The following is a 27,804-nucleotide window of genomic DNA, read 5'->3' on the forward strand; positions in this document are numbered from 1 at the left end:
ATCCACAGCCTCTCCCTTATCAATCTTATTTGAGATTACCTCAAAAAATTCCAATAGGTTGGTGAGGCAGGATCTTCCCTTCATGAAACCATGCTGGCTTGGGCCTATTTTGTCATGCACCTCGAGGTATTTCATAACCTTGTCTTTGAGAATCGAGTCCAATAACTTTCCAACTGCCAAAGTCAGACTAATAGGTCTGTAATTTTCTTTTCACTGCCTCCCTCCTTTCTTAAACAGTGGAACTACATTTGCGACCCTCCAGTCCTCTGGAACCATGCCAGAGGCTATTGATTCCTGGAAGATCATTTCCAATGCCTCCACAATCTCCAAAGCCACCTCCTTCAGAACTCGTGGGTGCACCTCATCCGGTCCAGGAAACTTATCTATTCATGGGGATCTTGGGGTCCGAGTTCATAGGACACTCAAAGCCGCTACACAGGTTGACTCTGTGGTTAAGAAGCCATATGGTGCATTGGCCTTCATTAATCATGGGATTGAGTTTAAGAGCCAAGGGGTAATGTTGCAGCTATATAGGACCCTGGTCAGACCTCACTTGGAGTACTGTGCTCAGTTCTGGTTGCCTCACTATAGGAAGGACGTGGAAACCATAGAAAGGGTGCAATGGAGATTTACAAGGATGTTGCCTGGATTGGGAGCATGCTTATGAGAATTGGTTGAGTGAACTCGGCCTTTTCTCCTTGGAGCGATGGAGGTTGAGAGGTGACCTGATAGAGGTGTACAAATAATGAGAGGCATTGATCATGTGGATATTCAGATGCTTTTCCCCAGGGCTGAAATGGCTAGCATGAGAGGGCATAGTTTTAAGGTGCTTGGAAGAGGGTACAGAGGAGATGCCTGGGGTAAGTTTTTTACGCAGAGATTGGTGAGTGCATGGAATGGGCTGCTGGCAGCGGTGGTGGAGGCGGAAACAATAGGGTCCTTTAAGAGACCCCTGGATGGCTACATGGAGATTAGAAAAAATTGAGGGCTATGGGTAAAGCCTAGGTAGTTCTAAAATAGGGACATGTTTGGCACAGCTTTGTGGGCCGAAGAGCCTGTATTGTGCTGTATGTTTTCTATGTTTCTATCTAGGCCTTTCAATATTTGATAGGTTTCAATGCGATCCCCCTCAATCTTACTATCTCTGAGTACAGGTTCAGTGCCACCAAGCGCTGCTCATAGGATCATTCATAGGACTCCTCATAGGATTCATCCCTGGGATCATTCTCGTGAATCTCCTTTGGACCCTTTCCAATGCCAGCACATCCTTTCTTAGATAAGCAGCCTAAAGTTCCTCATAACACTCCAACTGCAGTCTGTGCAATGCCTTAAGAAGCCTAGATGTCCTAATAATTCAATAGCTGCTCATTGCCTAGGCCTTGAATTAGGAGAAAATTTACACAGTGACCTCAAAGTGTAAGCAACAGCAAATTAACATACATAAACATGGGAATAAGCTTGTTGAGTAAGTATAACTGTGATGCTAGCACTACCTCATGGAAGAGTTCCCTCAGTTATTTTTCACTGATAAGGGTCCGCCAGCAATCCATGAAGTCAGATTGTTCTGTACTGCAACATTCACATAGATTTTGGGAGAGCCGTGAGCAAAGGATCATAGTTACAAGATAAGGGCCACTCATTTAAAACTGAGGTGAATAGAAATTTCTTCTTAGAGGCTGGTGAAACTCTGGAATTCTTTGCTCCAGTGGGTGGTGGTGGCAAGAAAATTGGAAATACTTAAGGTGGCAATAGATAGATGTTTCAAATATCTAGAAGCTAAGAGCTCTGGGGGTATGTCACAGAAGAGGAGTTACAACCACTGTAGATCAGTCATGATCATATTGAATAGCAGGACAAACATGAGGGCCTGGTGACTTGGTCCCATTCCTTTTCCCTTTTGTTCTTGTGTACTCTCTTCACTGGATTGTAACATTGCTTCATGGCCACTGATTCGAAGATAATCGAGCTACCACTAAGCTACAGCTGATATGTTGCAAGGTGATTATGAAATAGATTATTAGCATATGTGTTGGCTGACAGAAACATAGAACATATATGTACAATGAGGCAGGAAATGGAAAAAAAGACCACAGCAAAAGGTGAACAAGGAATGAATATGGTGAAGGAAAGTGGGTTATTTGACATGCTGCCAGCTTACAGTGAGATAATGTACAACACTGAGCACAAATATAGGGCATTCAACATTATTAAGCCCTGCGCAAGACTTTGTCCACTTCACTTCAATGTATCTTTTTATTTTAGTCTATGGTGCTGTTGGAAATATCTTATGCAATTCAGCAAAGCATCCTTACTTTTATATTCCTAACCTTAATGGGAATTTGATCCTCAGCCTGTGATGGTCCTTGCTTGAAACTTGCAGTGCCCTGTCACTATGGAACACAAGCCATGTCTGCTACAGCACTTACAATGTCTTGTCTGAGCCCATCGGAAATGAGGTTAACTGAAGATTCATTCAGTCACTTTAAACACATTTTAATTACAAGCAAATTAGGTTGCTCGTGAGAGCTGGTTCTTAAAGAGGTTTCTTAATGACAGGTCAAAACACTTGGCCTTTGTATAAATGAAACTATGAAACTGTTCCAGGATGTTCTCTTTTGGAAAGAACGTAGAAGGAAAGGGTAAAATAAGTAAAATATGGACATTCTTATAAACCCTCAAGCAATTTCCTCACTAACCAAGAATTCATTCTTCCAAATTTTATTGCTCCGATATTATATCACACAGGTAATAAGATCCAAGAAGGTTTGAATTTTTCTTTGATGCAAGACAAGAAATGTATTCGTAATTCATGAACCACAGCCCAAGTTAAGACCACATCCTACTTATTTTTAAGTAGTTTTCAAGTCACACAGTTAATGAGGCTATTAATAATTTTTTTCTTTGAGGCTGAGAAGGAAGCAATCAGCATGAAGTTGGCACCGGTACAATCAATCCATTCAGTAACCTGAGTCTGCCTTAATGCCAGTGGTGGCTCGTTACCAAATTCTGGGTGTGTGCGTGTGTGTGACAGTTGGCAGGAGGGTATACTGTTATGGGAAGATATTGACACTTTCCATCTTCTTAGTCTCATCACGCATAGGTCTTCTGTTTCCTGAATCTATTCCAGCACCCCCATCTCCAACAACCAAACACTCCCCAGAAAAACATAACACACAGCTGCTTCAGCTGCTTCAACAAGAATGGTCTTTCATTCTTTGATATATTTCTGTGCATGTGGATAAATAAACCTGTATACCCTCACAAGAAACAGCATTTGTCTGCCGGCAGACCACAAGAATTTTCTCCCCGAGTCAATATTTTTCATTGCTGCTTACAAAGGGAAATTCTAGTAATTTTATTCCTGGCCATTGGTTCTTCAATTCTGCAATGATGTGGCAAACAGACATTAGTATCAGCCTGTTTTAAAAATGAATAACATATTGGTACAGTCTTTCAGTAATGCAGCGTCTGAAAAGAAAACAGGAATGTGTTTAAAATACAAATACAACTTTTAATGAGATCTGTAAGAACATTCTGATACTGCTGATGGATATGTGGTTTTCTTTGTTGTGCTGATCAGGACTCTTAGACACCAGGTTAAACTGGAAACGGAATCTATAGTGTTTCTTCATAAAGCAGTAATTTTAAAAAAATATTCTATAATTATAAATTTTTGAGTATTTGATTTTATGGAATTAATCCTTTGCATAAAAGTGCAAGTACTATTTCAGATATAATGCCTTTGCAAAAAGTGGCTTGCTCCTTGTGACATGTGAGTCCGGTGAACCCATTTCAACTACGTCATGTAAGAATGCATATGAAGGTTCTTTAGTCAAGATGAAACCAGAGCATTGTTAACAATACAGCCTGCTCTGAGAACCAAGTGTGCTACTAGTGAAATGGTGATGGTAAGGAGGATAATAATGATATAGGTGAAGTGTGAGGATGGCCAGCCAGGTGAATCTTATGTTGAGACTGAGGTCAAATATTCAACATGCTATTTTTGCATGTTTTTGCAATTCCACACATGAATAATATAATCCCCCTTTTAATTTAGGAATTGCAATCTGCTTCATGCTTGGCCCTCTCCATGTGTTGAGTAACATAGAAAACATAGAAACATAGAAAATAGGTGCAGGAGTAGGCCATTCGGCCCTTCGAGCCTGTACCGCCATTTATTATGATCATGGCTGATCATCCAACTCAGAACCCCGCCCCAGCCTTCCCTCCATACCCCCTGACCCCCCTATCCACAAGGGCCATATCTAACTCCCTCTTAAATATAGCCAATGAACTGGCCACAACTGTTTCCTGTGGCAGAGAATTCCACAGATTCACCACTCTCTGTGTGAAGAAGTTTTTCCTAATCTCGGTCCTAAAAGGCTTCCCCTCTATCCTCAAACTGTGGCCCCTCGTTCTGGACTTCCCCAACATCGGGAACAATCTTCCTGCATCTAGCCTGTCCAATCCCTTTAGGATCTTATACGTTTCAATCAGATCCCCCCTCAATCTTCTAAATTCCAACGAGTACAAGCCCAGTTCATCCAGTCTTTCTTCATATGAAAGTCCTGCCATCCCAGGAATCAATCTGGTGAACCTTCTTTGTACTCCCTCTATGGCAAGGATGCCTTTCCTCAGATTAGGGGACCAAAACTGCTCACAATACCCCAGGTGTGGTCTCACCAAGGCCTTGTACAACTGCAGTAGTACCTCCCTGCTCCTGTACTTGAATCCTCTCGCTATAAATGCCAGCATACCATTCGCCTTTTTCACCGCCTGCTGTACCTGCATGCCCACTTTCAATGACTGGTGTATAATGACACCCAGGTCTCATTGCACCTCCCCTTTTCCTAATCGGCCACCATTCAGATAATAATCTGTTTTCCTATTTTTGCCACCAAAGTGGATAACTTCACATTTATCCACATTAAATTGCATCTTCCATGAATTTGCCCACTCACCCAACCTATCCAAGTCACTCTGCATCCTCTTAGCATCCTCCTCACAGCTAACACTGCCACCCAGCTTCGTGTCATCCGCAAACTTGGAGATGCTGCATTTAATTCCCTCATCCAAGTCATTAATATATATTGTAAACAACTGGGGTCCCAGCACTGAGCCTTGTGGTACCCCACTAGTCACCGCCTGCCATTCTGAAAAGGTTCCGTTTATTCCCACTCTTTGCTTCCTGTCTGCTAACCAACTCTCCACCCACACCAATACCTTACCCCAAATACCGTGTGCTTTAAGTTTGCACACTAATCTCCTGTGTGGGACCTTGTCAAAAGCCTTTTGAAAATCCAAATATACCACATCCACTGGTTCTCCCCTATCCACTCTACTAGTTACATCCTCAAAAAATTCTATGAGATTTGTCAGACATGATTTTCCTTTCACAAATCCATGCTGACTTTGTCCGATCATTTCACCGCTTTCCAAATGTGCTGTTATCACATCCTTGATAACTGACTCCAGCAGTTTCCCCACCACCGACGTTAGGCTAACCGGTCTATAATTCCCCGGTTTCTCTCTCCCTCCTTTTTTAAAAAGTGGGGTTACATTAGCCACCCTCCAATCCTCAGGAACTAGTCCAGAATCTAACGAGTTTTGAAAAATTATCACTAATGCATCCACTATTTCTTGGGCTACTTCCTTAAGCACTCTCTCATAATCTTTTTTCCCCTTCCTAATTAAGCCCTTTGTCCTCCTCTGCTGAGCTCTGAATTTCTCCCAGTCCTCAGGTGAGCCACTTTCTCTGGCTAATTTGTATGCTTCTTCTTTGGAATTGATACTATCCCTAATTTCTCTTGTCAGCCACGGGTGCACTACCTTCCTTGATTTATTCTTTTGCCAAACTGGGATGAACAATTGTTGTAGTTCATCCATGCAACCTCTAAATGCTTGCCATTGCATATCCACGGTCAATCCTTTAAGTGTCATTTGCCAGTCTATCTTAGCTAATTCACGTCTCATACCTTCAAAGTTACCCCTCTTTAAGTTCAGAACCTTTGTTTCTGAATTAACTATGTCACTCTCCATCTTAATGAAGAATTCCACCATATTATGGTCATTCTTACCCAAGGGGCCGCTCACGACAAGATTGCTAATTAACCCTTCCTCATTGCTCAAAACCCAGTCCAGAATAGCCTGCTCTCTAGTTGGTTCCTCGACATGTTGGTTCAAAAAACCATCCTGCATACATTCCAAGAAATCCTCTTCCTCAGCACCTTTACCAATTTGGTTCACCCAATCTACATGTAGATTGAAGTCACCCATTATAACTGCTGTTCCTTTATTGCACACATTTCTAATTTCCTGTTTAATACCATCTCCGACCTCACTACCACTGTTAGGTGGCCTGTACACAACTCCCACCAGCGTCTTCTGCCTCTTAGTGTTACGCAGCTCTACCCATATCGATTCCACATCTTCCCGGCTTATGTCCTTCCTTTCTATTGCGTTAATCTCTTTAACCAGCAACGCCACCTCACCTCCCCTTCCTTCATGTCTATCCCTCCTGAATATTGAATATCCCCGAACGTTGAGCTCCCATCCCTGGTCACCCTGAAGCCATGTCTCTGTGATCCCAACTATATCATAATCATTAATAACAATCTGCACTTTCAGTTCATCCACCTTTTTACGAATGCTCCTTGCATTGACACACAAAGCCTTCAGGCGCTCTTTTACAACTCTCTTAGCCCTTATACAATTATGCTGAAAAGTGGCCTTTTTTAATGCTTGCCCTGGATTTGTCGGCCTACCACTTTTACTTTTCTCCTTAGTACTTTTTGCTTCTACCCTCACTTTACACCCCTCTGTCTCACTGCACTGGTTCCCATCCCCCTGTTGTGAACTAACCTCCTCACGCCTAGCCTCTTTAATTTGATTCCCACCCCCCAACCATTCTAGTTGAAAGTCACCTCAGTAGCCCCCGCTAATCTCCCTGCCAGGATATTGGTCCCCCTGGGATTCAAGTGTAACCCGTCCTTTTTGTACAGGTCACGCCTGCGCCAAAAGAGGTCCCAATGATCCAAAAACTTGAATCCCTGCCCCCTGTTCCAATCCCTCAGCCACGCATTTATCCTCCACCTCATCACATTCCTACTCTCACTGTCGCGTGGCACAGGCAGTAATCCCGAGATTACTACCTTTGCGGTCCTTTTTCTCAACTCCCTTCCTAGCTCCCTATATTCTCCTTTCAGGACCTCATCCCTTTTCCTACCTATGTCATTGGTACCTATATGTACCACGACCTCTGGCTCCTCACCCTCCCACTTCAGGATATCTTGGACACGATCAGAAATATCCCGGACCCTGGCTCCAGGGAGGCAAACTACCATCCGGGTCTCTGGACTGCGTCCACAGAATCGCCTATCTGACCCCCTTACTATCGAGTCCCCTATCACAACTGCCCTCCTCTTCCTTGCCCTACCCTTCTGAGCTACAGGGCCAGACTCTGTGCCGGAGGCACGGCCACTGTCGCTTCCCCCGGGTAAGCTGTCCCCCCCCCAACAGTACTCAAACAGGAGTACCTGTTGTTAATACTTAAGCAACAATTACTGAACTAAATCCTGACAACATCAGGGCATTCAACCAAAGACAACTAAACCATGTTCCATTATATTACCGGCCAGCACCTTGCTGCAAATTCTCTGGCTAAGATAATACCTTGGATCTGGTGACATAAGGTCCATTGAACATTTTTGATTGCCTTCTTGATTGAGGTCGGGTGACCCAACAGCTTTATTTTCCACTCCGTTCAGTTATGTTCTGCTTTTATGAAGTAATCTACTGGGAGAACGCACCTTAATTATCTTTTGTGATTATGCTTCAGTTGAGCACTGACAGTAAAATGTTTTCAAGGGAACATAACTGATCATTTTTCCTGCTGAGCACACCACCTCCTGAGTTATGTGACTGAATTCCCGTGTTTAAAAACATAATTGTCTCATTCAGCCTCCTGGCGCCATGCCAACACATGAATGCAGTTCCTTCACACAACCCAACTCAGCCAGGATTACCTGTGCTGTGCATATTAAACATAACACATAGAGCGTTACACCACAGTGCGGGCCCGCAATGTTGTCCGACCTTATAATCTACTCTAAGATCATTCTAACCCTTCCCATTTTTCTTTCATTCAATTGTCAATCTCGGAGCTTTTTAAATGCAGTGTGTCTTCCTCTACCACCAACACTGGCAAGGCATTCCACACACTTACTGCTCTCTATGTAAAAAAAAATCTTACCTCTGACATCCCCCCCCCCCCCCCCAAAAAGTTTCCTACAATCACCTTAAAATTATGTCCCTCCATGTTAGCCATTTCTGCTCTGGGGAAAAATGTCTCCAGTTGTCCACTTTATTTATGCCTCTCATTATCTTATACAACTCTGTCAAATCACAAGAGATATATACTGCTTATGAGATATTGACTATCAATTCATATTCATACACATATGAATACCCATGCTCAAATGCAAGTGCACAATTCATCTGACACGCAATCACATAACTACATTCAAAACCATATGAAATCATACAGAGATGTTAGCTGAAGGGTCTGTACTGCGTTGTGCTGCACTATTCTATGTTACTTCCATTGTCATAACAATATACACGTTCACATACTGTAGCTACACGGTCTCATGGACTTGTACTTATGCCCTCGTTAATTCACACATTCATATACTTATACACATGTGGTCACATAGATCAGATGCATCATTTAAAAACAGTATTCAGATTCAATTGGGATGCCTAAAGCCCTTGGCCAGTAAACATCTGTACAGTCTGTACACATCAGAATAGCCCTGAGTTTTTAATGAGCTTGCTGGGCCACAGCACATTGTCACAACATACTGGAGTTAGGAAGGGAGAATACATTATCCTCGTTATCCAGGATGCAAGTATGTAGGTACTGGGTAGCAAGAAATGGTTGTAACTGCTGCCTGTGCCACGGCAAATCAGCTGCGAGGAAGCTAGGATGCAATTGTATCCATGAAATTTTATGAAGTGTTGGAGACAATTATAGATATTAAAGAAAATTATCCCTTTTTGCACTACCAGTAATGGACAACCTTCATGGAATTAACCATCAAGTTGCTGTGGGAAAGAACACATCATTTACACATACCATGGACAAGATTTGGAGGAAGGGGTGAAATTAGGACCAAAATTCCTTGTTGCAAATCACTTGTCACTATTGTAATTAGGAAAGAAATGTATATTCCTTTCAGGACTATGGCATGACTCTGCCTCGCTAGAAAACTGCTCAGAATGAAAAAAAACTAAATGCATGTTCAATTTTAATTAACCACTAGGAATTCAAGTTGAAAGGACCCTTCTCTGGTTACAAATTGAGTCCAGATGGAACAAAATTCACCATCCACAGGGTTAATTATGAAATGTCTGGTTTGGCTTGTTAAGTATTGCATTGCCATTTTCCTGACAATTGGACTCAAATTTATAAATATGTCTACGTTTAGGACGTCCAACAGATTAGGTAGGCTTAACTTTCACAGTAAAAGGACTACAAATTTCAGGACTATAGCATTACTTGCCATAGCAAGGAATTTAAACTTCAAAGTTCAAAGTTCAAGATTAATTTATTATCAAAGTACATACTGCATATGTCACCATATACAATCCTGAGATTCATTTTCTTTCAGGCATACTCAATCCACAATAGAAGAATAACTGTAATAGTGTGACGGGATCCTGAATTACCCCTACTAACTGTGCTTTTGAAAAGAGAGAGAGAGTTATTTAACACCAACAACTTGTTTGTAAAAGTGAGAGAGAGAGAGACGAAGGCTAACTGTTGGACTGTCACTTTAAGGCACTGGAAGTAACTTTTGGATTTCTGCTGAGTTGGAGACAGCACCGAGCAGCTCGTAAGTTGCTATGGTGACCGAGGGCGTTATTTGATGGACACTTGATGTTATGATTTTCGGCAGCGTGTTGATACTTCTCAAGGACAGTTCGCTTGCTAGTGTATTTCTTACACAGGGAGAGGAAGGAAGAGTTATTTGAATGACAGCTGGTATCCAGTACGGTGAGATAAATAGGAGATCAGATGATAGACCTCAGTCACAGGTTTTGGACACTGAATGAGCATTGTTGTGCCCACAGAAAAAGTGGGTTTTTGGAGGATCGATCAGGCAGATCAATCAGTTGCTCTTGCAGTGCAAAGGAACGGGGTTGACTCGTGGGGAGTTGTCCATGTGCCCACCCTCGCCTGGGTGATAGCTCCACCACAGAAAACCAGTCCCCTTTGTTAAAGTCACAGTCGGTGACTTTTAAAGGATTTCGAAGGACAACGAGGATATCGACAGCGTCAGCTCACCTGAAGACTCAAATCTCTCCCTCTCTCTCCCTCTCCATCACTATTCAACTCAATACCACAAAATGAACTGAACTTTACCCATCATCGTACGACTGTATCTTTTTACCCCTAGACTTAAAGAAGCTTGGTTGTTCATACATAGATATCCGCACTTACTGATGTACTTATTTATATATATATATAATCATTGCTAACCTGTTTGATTTATCTACATTTATATTACTGTATTGTGTAGTTACTAAAAAATATTATTAGTTAATAGCAATACTGGAATCCAAAGTGTTTTCCATCTCTGCTGGTTCTTTATTCTCGTCACAGGATATGTGACAAAATTGGGGCCTGCGTCCACAATAGGAGCAAATTGTGGGAGGCTTGTTTGAATTGATTGGGGAAAATCACTTTTGATTTGGCTGTGTGGAAATACAGCAGAAATGGATGTTAGTGTTGAGGAGTTTCTGTTGGAAACAACCCCAGAAGCGTTGGATGATGCTACGAGGGTTGTGCTGTTGGGAATTGCTCAAAAGTTAAAACTAAAGGTGACCACTATAATGACGAAAGCTCAGATGCAGATGATAATAGCCCAGCATTATATAGATAAGGGAACGCTTGATGAGGAGGCGTTAGAGTTGTTTGTGGGAAGGAAACCTACTGAGGCTGAGGTTCAGTTGAAACTGCAATTGAAATTAAAACAGCTCAAGAGCGAGGCTAGAGAGGCAGAAAGACAGAGACAGCTCGTGAGGGAGAAATGGCAATGTGAAAATCACGTGGCAGAAAGACAGAGACTGTTTAAAAGGGAGATGTAGCAACAGGAGGTTTAGTGTCGGACTCTAATGATTCTTGCAGCCCCGAAGGGCTTGTTTTGTATGATGAATTGAAAAGTTGTGTTCTTGATGATGTAAGGGCATACCCAGATGCAGAGGATGCTGATACCCTGCAGGGGTCTGATAAGAAAGCAGACGAAGATGTTTTAACCCACGAGGTTGAGTTTACTCCAGAAAAGAGTTTGCCAGAGAATAGCTGGGAGGTTCGGGGTGACCTTGAATTGGAAACCGGGACAAGTGATGATAGCCCAGAAGAGGCAGCTGTTCTGATTGAATGTGTTCAGGTTGTTGAAATACCTGTGAGTTCACAGGCTTCTGAACCTTGTGTTGAGACTCAGTTAAAATCTGAGGTGCCTGACTTGGTTGAAAAGAAATGCAGTTTTTTGTGTCAGATGATCTTGGTTCAGTGAATAAGGAGTTAAATTTGGTACCAGTGGAATGTGAGGCTTCTCAGTCACTTGTATTAGACCGTGTTTTAAAATTTGGTGATGAGGTGGATATTGGTGAGGTCAGTGTTGCTGAAAATAATGGGAAAAGTGCTGTTCCTGGACTTTTAGATAAAGTGCTGGTAAAGGTTGGATTGGTTGCGCGACCTTTGACCCTGCTTGCAGGACAGAGGCCTGCTGAGGAAGGATGTGCTACTCTGTGGAATTTTGTTTGGACGCGTGGAAGTATGCGCCTGCAAGGTTATGTTGAGAAGAAGAAGAATTGTTATGGTTTTGGAGTGAAAGTTGCTATGGAAGCAAGTCGAAGTGAAGGTCATATACAGATGGGTAGATTGTTTGGTCTCTTCCATAATGTATACATGGTTCTCATAAGCCTGGTGTTGGTGCTAAGTTTAGTAAACAATGGAGGCATGTTGACACCTCTCCAAGATAAGGTTGATATAGCTGTTCAGTTGATGAGTAATGCTGCTGTTGGGGTCTTTGATAGCAAAACCAGATGTTTAAAGTATGATGATGTGACACAGACTTTTCTATCTTGCAGATTTCAGCAGGACTTAGAGGATAGTAAAGCTGATGCGAATAAGGTGTATAAGAAAGGTTTGTCTTTGTTGAGGAAGGAATTTGTAGAGGAACAGAAGTGAGATTCTGGAATGGTGGCTTTAAGGGAGATAGCTCTCACAGGAGAGGAGGTTCAGAGAGAGTCAGTGGGACATTACCTTAAAGATGGGGTGTTGATGAGGAAGTGGAGACCAGCCACAGTGCCTGCAAGTCACAAGGTCATTCTGAACGTTTACAGGGCTGAACTTTTAAACATGGCTCACAGTATGCCTTTAGGTGGACCTCATGGAGTGAGAAAGGCAGTGAACAGGATTATGAAGGAATTTTACTGGCCTAATTCAAGAAAGGATGTTGTGAATTTTTACAGGACTGGCTATACCTGTCAAGTTGAGGAGAAATCTAATCAGGTTATTCAGGTAGCACTACTTAAACCAATATCTGCTCTTGGTGAACTTGTTCCTAGGGTCATAGTGAATTGTGTAGGCCCATTGCAAAAGACTGCAGCTGGTTATCAGTATGTGTTAACAATTGTGTCTGCTGTGTCTACGTCCCCTGAAGCAGTGTCTTTTGGAAACACTGAGGCCAAGACTGTGGTAACAGCATTCAGTAAGTTTTTCACACTGGTAGGTATGCCCAAAGAAATTCAATTTAACCAGGGTAGTAACTTTACTTCAAGAACATTCCACATCATCTACATATCACACAGAGTCCAAGGGAGCCTTGGAACAGCTCAACTCAACTCTTAAGACCATGATTAAAGCACATTTTGTGAGAAATGGGAAAAATTGGGATGAGGGTTTCCCCTTCTCTTATTTATTTTTGGAGATTTGATTCAGAAGGCATTAGAGGGTAGTTTGTTGAAACCTGTATTCAGTTACAGGCCAAAAGGACCTTTGACCCTACTCAGAGAACTACAGTCTGATTTAGAAATATATGTCAGTGTGTTTAAGTATGTTTTAAAATTCTGGGAAAGATTTAATAGGCTTTGTGTCCTTGCCAAGGGAAGTTTACAAAATGGTTGAATAAAAATAAAACACTTGTTTGCTAGAATTGCAGCTGGGAGAATTGTTATGGAACAAAATGGAGTCGTGGAAGCTGATAATGGAGTGGAAAAACATGTTTACCCACTGAATCTAGTCTCACCAAGATGTCAGAGTTCCATTGTTTTGGAAAATATTACTGAAAATAAACAAGAAAGAACAAAGAAAGAGAATGGATGATTGTATTGATAAAGTGGGAAAGGGTTGAAAGATTTGTATGGAATGACCTTTGCCAGGAGGCACTTGAACGTCTGAAAACCATCCTGTGTTATCATCCTGTGCTCAAAGCACCTGATTTTTCAAAATCATTCTCGATAGCAACAGACGATAGTAACGAAGCTGCTGGGGCGGTATTGTTACAGAAGGGAGTGAATGATATTGAACATCCAGTAGCTTATTTCTCAAAGAACTTTAATGTACACCAGAAAAATTATTCAACCATTGAAAAGGAATTATTAGCACCTATTCTGGCCTTACAACATTTTGAGGCCAATGTTCAAAAAAAAACCTTGAAATCTTTCTGTTGTCCGGAGACCACTTGTGGTTAATATGGGTTGTAATCTGTTGGTGTTTCTAACTAAGATGAAGGATAAGAATAGAATGTGGTTAAATTGGAGTCTGATATCGTAAGAATGTGACTTAAAAATCAGACATGTGAAAGATACTGACAACATTATAGCTAATTAGTTATCCAGATATTAAGTTGGAAATTGTACACATTTTTGCTCTGTCATTTGATGATTTTACCTGTATTGTTTCAAACTCTGTAACTTACATTTAGACAAAACAAATTCGTCTTCGTCAAATTTTTTTCCTGAATTACCCCTATTAACTGTGCTTTTGAAAGGAGAGAGGGAGTTATTTAACACCAATAACTTGTTTGTAAAAGAGAGAGAGAGATGAAGGCTAACTGTTGGACTGTCAGTTTAAGGCACTGGAAGTAACTTTTGGATTTCTGCTGAGTTGGAGATAGCACCAAGCAGCTCGTAAGTTGCTACGGTGACTGAGGGTGTTATTTGATGGACACTTGATGTGATGATTTTCGGTAGCGTGTTGATACTTCTCAAGGACAGTTTTCCTGCTAGTGTATTTCTTACACAGAGAGAGGAAGGAGGAGTTACTTGAATGACAGCTGGTATCCAGTACGGTGAGATAAATAGGAGATCAGATGATACAGACCCCAGACACAGGTTTTGGACACTGAATGAGCATTGTTGTGCCCGCAGAAAAAGTGGGTTTTTGGAGGATCGATCAGGTAGATCAATCAGTCACTCTTGCAGTGCAAAGGAACGGGGTTGACTCGTGGGGAGTTGTCCATGTGTCCACCCTTGCCTGGGTGATAGCTCCATCACAGAAAACTGGTCCCCTTTGTTAAAGTCACAGTTGGTGACTTTGAAAGGATTTCGAAGGACAACGAGGAGATCGATGGCGTCAGCTCACCTGAAGACTCAAATCTCTCTCTCTGTCTCTCTCCATCACTACTCAACTCAGTACCACAAACTGAACTGAACTTTACTCATCATTGTAAGGATGTATCTTTTTACTCCTAGACTTAAAGAAGCTTGGTTTTTCATACATATATATTTGTATATCCTCACTTACTGATATACTTATTTATATATATAATCATTGCTAACCTGCTTTATTTATCTGCATTTATATTACTGTATTGCATAGTTACTAATAAATATTATTCATTAATAACAATACTGGACTCCAAAGTGTTTTCCATCTCTGCTGGAATAGCCGCTGTCTTGCCTCCTTTATAACTGCATCAGTATGTTGGGACCTGGTTAGATCCTCAGAGATCTTGACACCCGAGAACTTGAAACTGTTCACACCCTCCACTTCTGATCCCTCTAAGAGGATTGGTATGTGTTCCTTCCTGAGGTCCACAATCAGCTCTTTCGTCTTACTGACATTGAGTGCCAGATTTTTGCTGCGGCACCACTCTACTAGTTGGTATATTTCACTCCTGTACACCCTCTCGTCACCACCTGAGATTCTACTTACAATGGCTGTATTGTCAGCAAATTTATAGATGGTATTTAGGCTATGCCTACCCACACAGTCATACGTATATAGAGAGTAGAACAGTGGGCTAAGCACACACCCCTGAGGTGCACCAGTGTTGGTCATCAGCGAGGAGGATATGTTATCACCAATCCGTACAGGTTGTGGTCTTCCAGTTAGGAAGTCAAGGATCCAATTGCAGAGGGCCAGGTTCTGCAATTTCTCAATCAGGATTATGGGAATGATGGTATTAAATGCTGAGCTATAGTTAATGAGCAGCATCCTGACATAGGTGTTTGTGTTGTCTAAAGCCATGTGGAGTGCACTGAGATCGCACTGTCCCACTTTATGTACCTTCAGGCAGAGGGTCAGGTGTTGCCTGAGCTACGATGATGTCATAACATTCTCCTTTATTGATCACAATGCTTGAGGTTGGATTTGAACAGTAGGCAATTGACAGTAGTCATTAAGCCATAACGAAAATAGCAAAAACAGACCAAATGAATATGAAGCGTAGACCGTATAGTGTGGAGTATCTGAAATATGGATTTATACTAGCCCTAAACAACTAACAGCAGCCAATATGTCTGTTGTATGAAACCATTTTTCCAAATGAGGCAATGAAACCATCCAGGCTCCTTGATCATTTGACGAATGATAAAGCAAACAAGAACTTTGCATATTTTCAATTACTTTGTGAAAACTTTCAGAGAGGGAAAACACTTCAAAACCATGTTTGCCAGTACTTCACAACAAAACAGTGATGGCGTATGTGCTTCAGACAACCGTTTATTGCTTATTGCTTGATTTGGAAAGCCCAATACCATTGGAGAAGAACTCATTCTGCCAGCAGTAAAGAAGGGTCTGAGTATGGTTTTGCATATGTCAACAGATCAACTTCCACTCAGTGATAACCCTATTCAAGACAATTAGATGAAATGTCAGAATGTGGGAGACGCATTGTGCAACAAACTTAAGGCAATAGTTTTGCTCTGCAGTTGGATGAGTCAACTTTGTCAGACAACAAATATTTGCTTCTTCATTATGTTCATGAGTTGACGCTTGCAAGAAGACTAGGAAAAAGTATGAAAGGGGTCTCAAAATATTGGGTTGTAGAGAAAAATTTTCAAAGAGAAGGACATTATGCTCACCAACATTCTTGCTTGTTCAATAAATGGGGCACCATCAATAACAGGTCACTACTTCATACTTTATTGTCGCCAAACAATTGATACTAGAACGTCCAATCATCATAGCGATATTTGATTCTGCGCTTCCGCTCCCTGGATTACAAATCGATAGTAAATATTAAAAATTTAAATTATAAATCATAAAAAGAAAAGAGAAAAACGGGAAGTAAGATAGTGCAAAAAAAAAACCGAGAGGCAGGTCCCGATATTTGGAGGGTACGTCCCAGATCCCGTTCAGGATCCGTTCAGCAGTCTTGTCACAGTTGGAAAGAAGCTGTTCCCAAATCTGGCCATACGAGTCTTCAAGCTCCAGAGCCTTCTCCCAGAGGGAAGAGGGACAAAAAATGTGTTGCCTGGTTGGGTCGTGTCCTTGATTATCCTGGCAGCACTGCTCCGACAGCGTGCGATGTAAAGTGAGTCCAAGGACGGAAGATTGGTTTGTGTGATGCGCTGTGCCGTGTTCACGATCTTCTACAGCTTCTTCCAGTGTTGGACAGGACAACTTCCATACCAGGTTGTGATGCACCCTAGAAGAATGCTTTCTACGGTGCATCTATAAAAATCAGTGAGGGTTTTAGGGGACAAGCCAAATTTCTTTAGTTACCATGGGGTTATGGGTTTCTTGAAGAAAGCTGTACCTAAAATATTTGCTATTCACGGTGCAATTTACGGACAACATCTTGTTGCTAAAAACCTAAGTGATTGGCTGCAGAAATCAATAAATACTGCGCTCACAGTGATAAATAAAATTGTCACATGCTTTTAATTTTTGATTATTTCGAGAGCTTTGTATTGAGAATAATGAACCTCACATTGCTATTGCACATAGAAGTTAGATGGCTCTCAAAAGGAAACTAGCTGATATGCTTATATGCACATTTTGAAACTGTGATAAAATTCTTTGAAGACTTGAACGCTTCATTCAGTAATTGACTCAAGAATATTCGACGTGAATTTGCTTATTTGTCAGAATTATTGACAAAGTTTAATTCAATCAATTTTTATCTGCAGGGAAATTATATGAATCTTATCAAACTCAAATCCATTTTCTCCATATTTCTGTCCAAGTTAGCCCTATTTAAGTGCAACAGTGGATAGAGGGGAACACTTGGACATTATGTACTTGGATTTCCTGAAGGTGTTTGACAAGGTGCTGCATAAAAAGACTTATCCATAAGATAAGGATGCATAGAGTTGGGGGTGATGTATTAGCATGGATGGAGGTTTAACTAACTAATAGAAAGCAAGAGTTGGGATACATGGGTGATATTCAAATTGGCAATCAGTGGTGAGTGGTATGCCGCAGGAGTTGGTGCTGGGTCTGCAACTCTTCACTAAATACATTTTCGGTGGGACCGAGTATAGTGCATCCAAGTTTGCTAATGATACTAAATTGAGTAGAAAAGCAAATTGTGCAGAAGATATGGAGAATCTGCAGAGAGATATAGGTAGGTTAACTGAGTGAGCAAGCGTCTGGCAGATGGAGTACAATGTTGGTAAATGCAAGGCCATCCACTTTAGGGGGAAAAATGAAAGAGCAAGTTATTATTTAAACAGTAAAAAATTACAGCATGCTGCTGTGCAGAGAGACTTGGGAGTGCTTGTGCATGAATTATAAAAGGTTGGTTTGCAGGTGCAACAGGCTATTGAGAAGGCAAATGGAATAACCAGATAACCATATAACAATTACAGCACAGAAATACGCCATCTCGGCGCTTCTAGTCTTTGCCGAACTCTTAATCTCACCTAGTCCCACTGACCTGCACTCAGCCCTTAACTCTCCATTCCTTTCCTGTCCATATAGCTATTCAATTTAACTTTAAATGACAACATCGAACCTGTCTCAACCACTTCTGCTGGAACCCTGTTCCACACAGCTACACTCTCTGAGTAAAGAAGTTCCCCCTCATGTTACCCCTAAACTTTTGCCCTTTAACTCTCAGCTCATGTCCTCTTGTTTGAAGCTCCCCCACTCTCAATGGAAAAAGCCCATCCACTTCAATTCTATCAATCCCCCTCGTAATTTTAAACACCTCTATCAACTCCCCCTCAACCTTCTACGCTCCAAAGAATAAAGACCCAACTTGTTCAACCTTTCTCTGTAACTTAGGAGATGAAACCCAGGTAACATTCTTGTAAATCTACTCTGCACTCTCTCTATTTTGTTGACATCTTTCCTATAATTCAGTGACCAGAACTGTACACAATACTTCAAATTTGGCCTTACCAATGCCTTGTACAATTTCAACATTTCATCCCAACTCCTATACTCAATGCTCTGAATTATAAAGGCCAGCATACCGAAAGCTTTCTTCACTACCCTATCCGCATGAGATTCCACCTTCAGGGAACTATGCACCATTATTCCTAGATCCCTCTGTTCTACTGCATTCTTCAATGCCCTACCATTTACCATGTATGTCCTATTTTGAATAGTCCTACCAAAATATAGCACCTCACATTTTTCAGCATTAAACTCCATCTGCCATCTTTCAGCCCACTCTTCTAACTGGCCTAAATCTCTCTGCAAGCTTTGAAAACCTACCTCATCATCCACAACACCACCTATCTTAGTATCATTTGCATACTATACTTACTAATGCAATTTACCACCCCATCATCCAGATCATTAATATATATGACAAACAACACTGGACCCAGTACAGATCCCTGAGGCACACACGAGACACCGGCCTCCAATCTGACTAACAGTTATCCACCACTTATCTCTGGCATCTCTCATCCAGCCACTGCTGAATCCATTTTACTACTTCAATATTAATACCTAACGATTGAACCTTCCTAACTAACCTTCCGTGTGGAACCTTGTCAAAAGCCTTACTGAAGTCCATTTAGACAACATTCACTGCTTTACCCTTGTCAACTTTCCTGGTAATCTCTTCAAAAAATTCAATGAGATTTGTCAAACATCATCTTCCACGCACAAATCCATGTTGACTGTTCCTAATCAGACCCTGTCTATCCAGATAATTATATATACCATCTCTAAGAATACTGTCCATCAATTTACCCACCACTGATGTCAAACTCACAGGCTGATAATTGTTAGGTTTACTCTTAGAACCCTTTTTAAACAATGGAACAACATGAGCAATGCGCCAATCCTCCGGCACCATCCCCGTTTCTAATGATATTTGAAATATTTCTGTCAGAGCCCCTGCTATTTCTGCACTAACTTCCCTCAAAGTCCTAGGGAATATCCTATCAGGACCTGGAGACTTATCCACATTTATGTTCCTTAAAAGCACCAGTACTTCCTCTTCTTTAATCGTCATAGTTTCCATAACTACCCAACTTGTTTCCCTTACCTTTCACAATTCAATATCCTTCTCCTTAGTGAATACCGAAGAAAAGAAATTGTTCAAAATCTCCCCATTCTCTTTTGGCTCTGTACATAGCCATCCACTCTGAATCTCTAAGGGACCAATTTTATCCCTCACTATCCTTTTGCTATTAGTATAACTGTAGAAACCCTTTGGATTTATTTTCACATTACTTGTCAAAGCAACCTCATATCTTTTAGCTTTTCTAATTTCTTTCTTAAGATTCTTTTTACATTCTTTATATTCCTCGAGCACCTCATTTACTGCAAGCTGCCTATATTTATTGTAGATCTCTCTCTTTTTCCGAACCAAGTTTCCAATATCCCTTGAAAACCATAGCGCTCTCAAACTTTTAACATTTCCTTTCAACCTAACAGGAACAGAAAGATTCTGTACCCTCAAAATTTCACCTTTAAATGACCTCCATTTTTCTATTACATCCTTCCCATAAAACAAATTGTCCCAATTTACTCCTTCTAAATCCTTTCACATCTCCTCAAAGTTAGCCTTTCTCCGATCAAAAATCTCAACCCTGGGTCCAGTCCTATCCTTCTCCATAATTATATTGAAACTAATAGCATTGTGATCACTGGACCCAAAGTGCTCCTCAACACATACCTCAGTCACCTGACCTATCTCATTCCCTAACAGGAGATCCAACACTGCCCCTTCTCTAGTTGGTACCTCTATGTATTGCTGCAAAAAACTATCTTGCACACATTTTACAAATTCCAAACCATCCAGCCCTTTTACAGAATGGGTTTCCCAGTCTATGTGTGGAAAATTAAGATCTCCCACAATCACAGCCTTGGGCTTACTACAAATATCTGCTATCTCCTTACAAATTTGCTCCTCCAATTCTCGCTCCCCATTAGGTGGTCTATAATACGCCCCTATAAGCGTTACTACACCTTTCCCATTCCTCAATTTCACCCAAATAGCCTCCCTAGACGAGTCCTCTAGTCTATCCTGTCAAAGCACCACTGTAATATTTTCTCTGACAAGCAATGCAACACCTACCCCTCTTGCCCCTCCGATTCTACCACACCTGAAGCAATGAAATCCAGGAATATTTAGTTGCCAATCACACCCCTCCTGCAACCATGTTTCACTAATAGCTACGACATCATATTTCCAGGTATCAATCCATGCTCTAAGCTCATCCACCTTTCTTACAATGCTCCTAGCATTAAAATAGATGCATTTAAGAAACTGCCCACCTCTTACTCTCTGTTTATCCCTGATGGTGCAAACGACTTTGTTATCTTTTTCTTCCTTCTCCCCTATATCTTCGGTCTGAGTGCTCCCGTTCTCTGTCCCCTGCCTATCCTCCCTCATACACTGTCTACTAGCTTTCTCTATTTGTGGACTAACCTCCTCTCTCCAAGTCTCCTCAATTTGATTCCCACCCCGCAACCATTCTAGTTTAAAGTCTCCCCAGTAGCCTTCGCAAATCTCCCCGCCAGGATATTGGTCCCCCTAGGATTCAAGTGCAACCCATCCTTTTTGTACAGGTCACACCTGCCCCAAAGAGGTCCCAATGATCCAGAAACTTGAATCCCTGCCCTCTGCTCCAATCCCTCAGCCACACATTTATCCTCCACCTCATTCCATTCCTACTCTGGAATGAGTAGCGGGACTGTCATATGTCATATGTCAAAAGATTGGAGTGACTGGGCTTGTATATTCTGGAATTTAGAAGGCTGAAAGGGGATCTTATTGAAACATATAAGATTATTAAGGGATTGAACATGCTGCAGGCTGGAAGCATGTTCCTGCTGATGGGTGAGTCCAGAACCAGAGGCCACAGTTTAAGAATTAGGGGTAGGCCATTTAGAACGGAGTTGAGGAAAAACTTTTTCACCCAGAGAGTGGTGGATATATGGAATGCTCTGCCCCAGAAGGCTATGGAGGCCAAGTCTCTGGATGCTTTCAAAAAAGAGATGGATAAAGCTCTTAAAGATAGTGGAATCAAAGGTTATGGGGATAAGGCAGGAACTGGATACTGATAGTGGATGATCAGCCATGATCACATTGAATAGCGGTGCTAGCTCGAAGGGCCGAATGGCCTACTCCACCTATTGTCTATTGTCTCGCTGTCGCATGGCACAGGCAGTAATCCCGAAATTACTACCTTTGTGGTCCTTCTTCTCAACTCCCTTCCTAACTCCCTATATTCTCCTTTCAGGACCTCTTCCCTTTTCCTACCTATGTCATTGGTACCTATATGTACCACGACCCCTGGCTCCTTACCCTCCCACTTCAGGATATCTTGGACGCAATCAGAAACATCCCAGACCCTGGCACCAGGCAGGCAAACTACCATCCGGGTCTCCTGACTGCGTCCACAGAATCACCAATTGGACACCCTAACTATCGAGTCCCCTATTACTACTGCCCTCCTCTTCCTTTCCCTACCCTTCTGAGCTACAGGGCCAGACTCTGTGCTGGAAGCATGGCCACTGTTGATTCTCCCAGGTAAGCTTTCCCCCCCAACAGTACTCAAACAGGAGTACTTATTGTCATAAGTACTCAAACAGGAGTACTTATTGGAGGTTATGCTGCAACTGTACAGGGTTCTGATGAGGCTGCACCTGGAGTACTGTGTGCAGTTCTGGTTTCTTTACTTGAGAAAGGATATACTGTCTTTGGAGGTGATGTAGAGGAAGTTCACCAGGTTAATTCCAAAGATGAGAAGGTTAGACTATGAGGAGGGATTGAGTCGCCTGGAATCCAGAAGAATGAGAGGAGATCTTATAGAAACATCTAAAATTATGAAAGGGTTAGATAAGATAGAGGCAAGAAAGTTGTTTCCACTGGTAGGTGAGACTAGAACTAGAACCTCAAGATTCGTGGGAGTAGACTCAGGATGGAGATGAAGAGGAACTGCTTTTCCCCAGAGGGTAGTGAATCTGTGAATTCTCTGCCCAATGAAGCAGTGGAGGCTACCTCAGTAACTGTATTTAAGACAAGTTTGGATGGATTCTTGCATAGTAGGTTATGGGGAAAAGGCAAGGTGGTGGAGATGGGTCCATGGCCAGGTCAGTCATAATCTGATTGAATGACGGAGCAGGTTTGACGGCCCAGGTGGCCTACTCCTGCTTTTATTTCTTATTTGGCTGTAATGTGCTTTTCCAGTTTCTGAGATTCTCTAAGTTGTAAGAGAAAGAAAGAATACCAGATGATTATTTTCAAGTATATGTATACTGTGCCCACCTGGATGGGCTGCATATAGATATGTCAGAGAAATATCAGGATATTTTCTCAATCCAAATTCCAGATTGGATAATAAATTCATTCCTGAACACTTGAAGTGTAGAATTAACAGGAAGGATGGAGGAAAAACTTGCAGAAGGAAATCAGCATACCCTTTCATAAATAAGGAGACCAAAACTGCACACAATACTCCAAGTGTGGTCTCACGACTGCCTTATAGAGCCTCAACATCACATCCCTGCTCTTATATTCTATACCTCTAGAAATGAATGCCAACATTGCATTCGCCTTCTTCACAAACGACTCAACCTGGAGGTTAACCTTTAGGGTATCTTGCACAAGGACTTCCAAGTCCCTTTACATCTTTGCATTTTGAATTCTCTCTCCATCTAAATAATAGTCTGCCTGTTGATTTCTTCCACTGAAGTGCATGACCATACGCTTTCCAACATCGTATTTCACTTGCCACCTCTTTGCCCAATCCCCTAAACTATCTAAGTCTCTCTGCAGGCTTTCTGTTTCCTCAATCCTACCCACTCCTCCACCTATCTTTGTATCATCGGGAAATTTAGCCACAAATCCATTAATAACGTAGTCCAAAGTAAAAAGCAGTGGTCCAACACTGACCCCTGTGGACCTCTACTGGTAACCGGCAGCCAGTCAGAATAGGATCCCTTTATTCCCACTCTCTGTTTTCTGCCAACTAGCCAATGCTCCACCCATGCTAGTAACTTCCCTGTAATTCCATGGGCTCTTATCTTGCTAAGCAGCCTCTTGTGCAGAACCTTGTCAAAGGCCTTCTTTGTCAAAATCCAAGTACACCACGTCTACTGCATCTCCTTTGTCTACCCTGCTTGTAATTTCCTCAAAGGACTGCAGTAGGTTTGTCAGGAAGGATTTTCCTTTCAGGAAACCATGCTGGCTTTGGCCTATCTTGTTATGTGTTTCCAGGTACTCCATAAATCTCATCTCTAACAATTGATTCCAACAAATTCCCAACCACTGATGTCAGGCTAACAGGTCTATAGTTTCTTTTCCGCTGCCTCCCACCCTTCTTAAATAGCAGAGTAACATTTGCAATGTTACTCCGTGGGGAACTGAGGCTCCAAGTGACTCATTCTGAGTGACATTCTGCCTGATGTAGAGAAGCTGATGTCACAGCACTATGCCCATCCATCTCATTGAAAAGTAATTAAATAGTGAATAGTTGGACTACTAATTGTTCATGAAAGTCATTTTTACTCTGATTAAATAAAGAAATAAAAATTTCAGCTTTCAATATATTTGAATATTTTTGCGATTATTTGTCACTGCTTTGAATTTGTAGTTTCCATTTTCTTTCAATGTGCATCATAAATCAAATTATTAATAGTTTTTATGGAATGGCCAGAAATTGAGAGGGGATGCAGGGGATATTGTTTGAGAGCCAAGGGGCCAGTAACATAAAAAAGTTTGGGAACCACTGGTGCATATGTTTTGAAATTTGTAACGTAACCTGAATTAACATAAGTGCTGTGTCTGATGAATATTAACCATATAACCATATAACAATTACAGGATGGAAAAAGGCCATCTTGGCCCTTCTAGTCTGTGCCGAACGCTTACTCTCACCTAGTCCCACCGACCTGCACTCAGCCCATAACCCTCCATTCCTTTCCTGTCCATATACCTATCCAATCTAACTTTAAATGACAACATCGAACCTGCCTCAACCTGGTAATACAGAACCTAGCATTGTACATTTTGAATGTTGATGTGAAACCTTAACACAGCTTTCATAACCATGTAAATCATTCTGAAGATGTACAAAACAGACGCTGCACAGTTAAACAATGAAACATAAATTTGTCTTGCTCTCAGTTTTTATTGATGTTCTCATAAGGGTTAAATAACTGCAGAAATCTATACTTAGACATGTCATTCACTGTTCACCAAAAATGTCACACGTTGTCTTTAACTTATGCTAACTATATAATTTTCACAAATAGAACCTCCCTCATCTCAAATGTTCAATTAACATATCCCTTCTGTGCTTTCATCTGTGGCAAAATGTATAAATGGATGAGGGCATGCACAAGCATGCTTTTTTGTGGTGGGAATGCTGAACGCAAACTGGATAGATTACCTTTATTTGGTGAGTGAAGGTCCTGTATCTCTGTTATCCTTCTTCCTGTAAACCCACCCAAACCGAGCAGAAGCAGGCATTCTTATGTGTCCTCCCCTTCCACCTTCCACTTCAATGTTAACAGTTTGCACTGCGGAGCAAGCAATGAAATCAAAATTTATGGCGTTAATTTTAACCTAACCCACCTACTGGGAACCAGGTAAATTGGATCACCAGCCAGTCTTGCATTTTACATCGGAGACAGTACTACTGAGGAGACAATACTTTATGCTATGGATCTCTCCAGTTGAGCATATAGATCAAACTAACCCCAAATGAGTCTAAGGACTTGAAGGTATTTTTAAGGAAAGAGAATGTTTTTGCTGAGTGATCCATTTCCACATATCTCCCAGCTCTCACTCCCGAAGCCTGTGCACATCCTTTGTACTCCAAATCTCCCCTGCACCCTTTCTCCACTTGATTAGCCTTCACAGTAAAATAGCCCAGCAACCACTCTCTGCTGGTGAATTTCATTGCCAGCTCTGTGAATTTGTAACAGCTACTTTATAGAATTAAACACTTATAGAATTATTCAACAATTATAAAATTATACATAATTAGATACAATTAACATTCAATTCTTTTAAGATTTTAAATGAATGCTAGTCTTCCGTCAAGCAACAAGATACTCTAAAATAACTAATTGTTTAAATCACAAGCTCAACTCGCTACCTTCTCTCTCTTCGGCATAGAACCTACTTTCGATTATTCTGAATTAATCGATAGGGTTAGAAATTAGATATTCATTCCCTTGCTGATTTCCCTCTGAACATTCAAGGAAAGAAGCATTAAACAACATAAAATATTTCTAACCATTAGGTAGCTATTGAATTGCAGACTGTAACATGGTCATCTGATACAAGAAAAACATAGGTTTGAGGATATTGTATAGGCATTTCTTAAGTACTATCTTAAATCAGAGCATTGTTACATTAAAGGTGGCAAGCCTTGACCCTGCAAACCCTTCCTAGAGAAATGACAACAATGAAATTACTTCCATCCCCGACATCTGCTGTTCTGACTTCCTGTACTCCATTATGATCAAATCTAAATCTTGACTTAACCACCCTCAAGAGTGTAACTTGAAACTGGTGTTGAAAGCCAATATTTCTTGTAGCCATTTAGTATCTCTGTTTCTCTCATGTAGTATGTTCCAAGTGTTTTAGGGCTTATTCCTGGGTTGCACTCATGTAGGTCTATATCATTGGGAGCAGCATAAATTGGCTAACTGTAGTGTACATTATAATTCAGTCTGATTTGACTTTCATCTTGAAAAAGGCTCTTTAAGGATATAGTCACTGTAAAGCAATTTAGCAGGTGAATCCCATATATACTCTCCCTCAATAGCCCCAAGGCTAGGTGCAGCACATTTACTGTCATGATCAGATCAGGTTATTAAATCCAGAGACTGATAGGCTTCCGATCGTTTATACCTCCTTGGAAATTATTTCATTTTCTGGTGAGTAATTTAAAATGTAATTAACTGGATATTGATTTGATTCTAAGTTCAAATGTTTTACAGTTTATCATCTAAATGGATTTAAGCATTATGTTAATACTTAGGTCTAGCAATTGAATTATGACAGGAATTTAACTTCAGCTGAAATGAACCCCCACAAAGATGCCATACCTGTAGACCAGATTAACTCACCCACCAGTAATGTTCTCGTGATCTTACAGAATTCTACATTCAATACAGAAACATAGCAAGGATTGAAGTGCAGCTTTTCAATGATATATACGGTGCAAAAATAAATAATTTTTAAAAAGTTTTCCATTCCTCAAGTAAATTTGGACTCAGATTGAAGAGGGTGTACATTTCACTGAATTGAGCGCATGCTACCAAACCATAGTTTTCTCTCAGCGGGGTCTTGCAAAATTAATAAACCAATAACAAAGACATCAAACAAGAAAAAATCTGCAGAAGATGGAAATCTGAGCAACACACACAAAACGCTGGAGGAACTCAGCAGGCCAGGCAGTATCTAGGAAAAGAGTGCAGTTGACACTTCAGGCCGAAACCCTTTGGCAGGACTGACAAAGGGTTTCAGCCCAAAATATCAACTGTACTCTTTTCCTAGACGCTAGTTGGCCTGCTGAGTTCCTTCAGTATTTTGTGTGTGTAACAAATACATCACTTCCACCTTTGTAACGAACCTTAGACAACTTTAAAAGAAGGTCCACTTTGTGTAAATACTTCACTCCTGGGAGCTTCTACTAGAGTTTGACAGATTTGTATTCTATTATTTAGCTGACCAAAGTTTCTTTGGTTAGCTTATACAGATGGTGAATGTAAATTAGAGCATGATTGTCATTCCAGTGAAAGTCCTTCACATGTGCTTGATTCTTTTGTTACAGGCTATACAATACAGCTTGGTCTGCTCCAGTTCATAGGCCTTTCCAAGCAGTGGCTGATCACACTCCAAGCAGCAGAAGTGGTTCTTGTGCCACGTCAGTCCCTTGCATTCTACGAAGTCTTCTGAGAAAATTATCTGCAACCAAAAAGTGATCACAATGAAACACAAGATATTATTACTACACGGTGATTGCTATCCCTTTTCCCCTTTGCTGTCGCTCTTTGAGAACAAAACCTTGGCTGCCATTTCAATCCAGTACTTACAGCAATAACACACATACCAGAGTTCTGCATTATGTGTCCATCTT

At 41.2% G+C, this 27,804-nt stretch overlaps 1 protein-coding gene across 1 annotated transcript in view; it reads right to left on the bottom strand.

Moving 5' to 3' along the window:
- Nucleotides 1-24,816: 24,816 nt before the first annotated feature.
- Nucleotides 24,817-27,804, bottom strand: part of lmcd1 (LIM and cysteine-rich domains 1) — a 78,510-nt gene continuing 75,522 nt past the window's right edge. The window contains exon 6 of the mRNA XM_072280620.1: nt 24,817-27,632. Coding sequence (XP_072136721.1) covers nt 27,471-27,632 — 162 coding nt within the window. The 3' untranslated portion in view covers nt 24,817-27,470. The remainder of the gene's footprint in view (nt 27,633-27,804) is intronic.

The sequence above is a fragment of the Mobula birostris genome, chromosome 16 (assembly GCF_030028105.1).
Source record: "Mobula birostris isolate sMobBir1 chromosome 16, sMobBir1.hap1, whole genome shotgun sequence".
Classification (NCBI taxonomy): Eukaryota; Metazoa; Chordata; class Chondrichthyes; order Myliobatiformes; family Myliobatidae; genus Mobula; species Mobula birostris.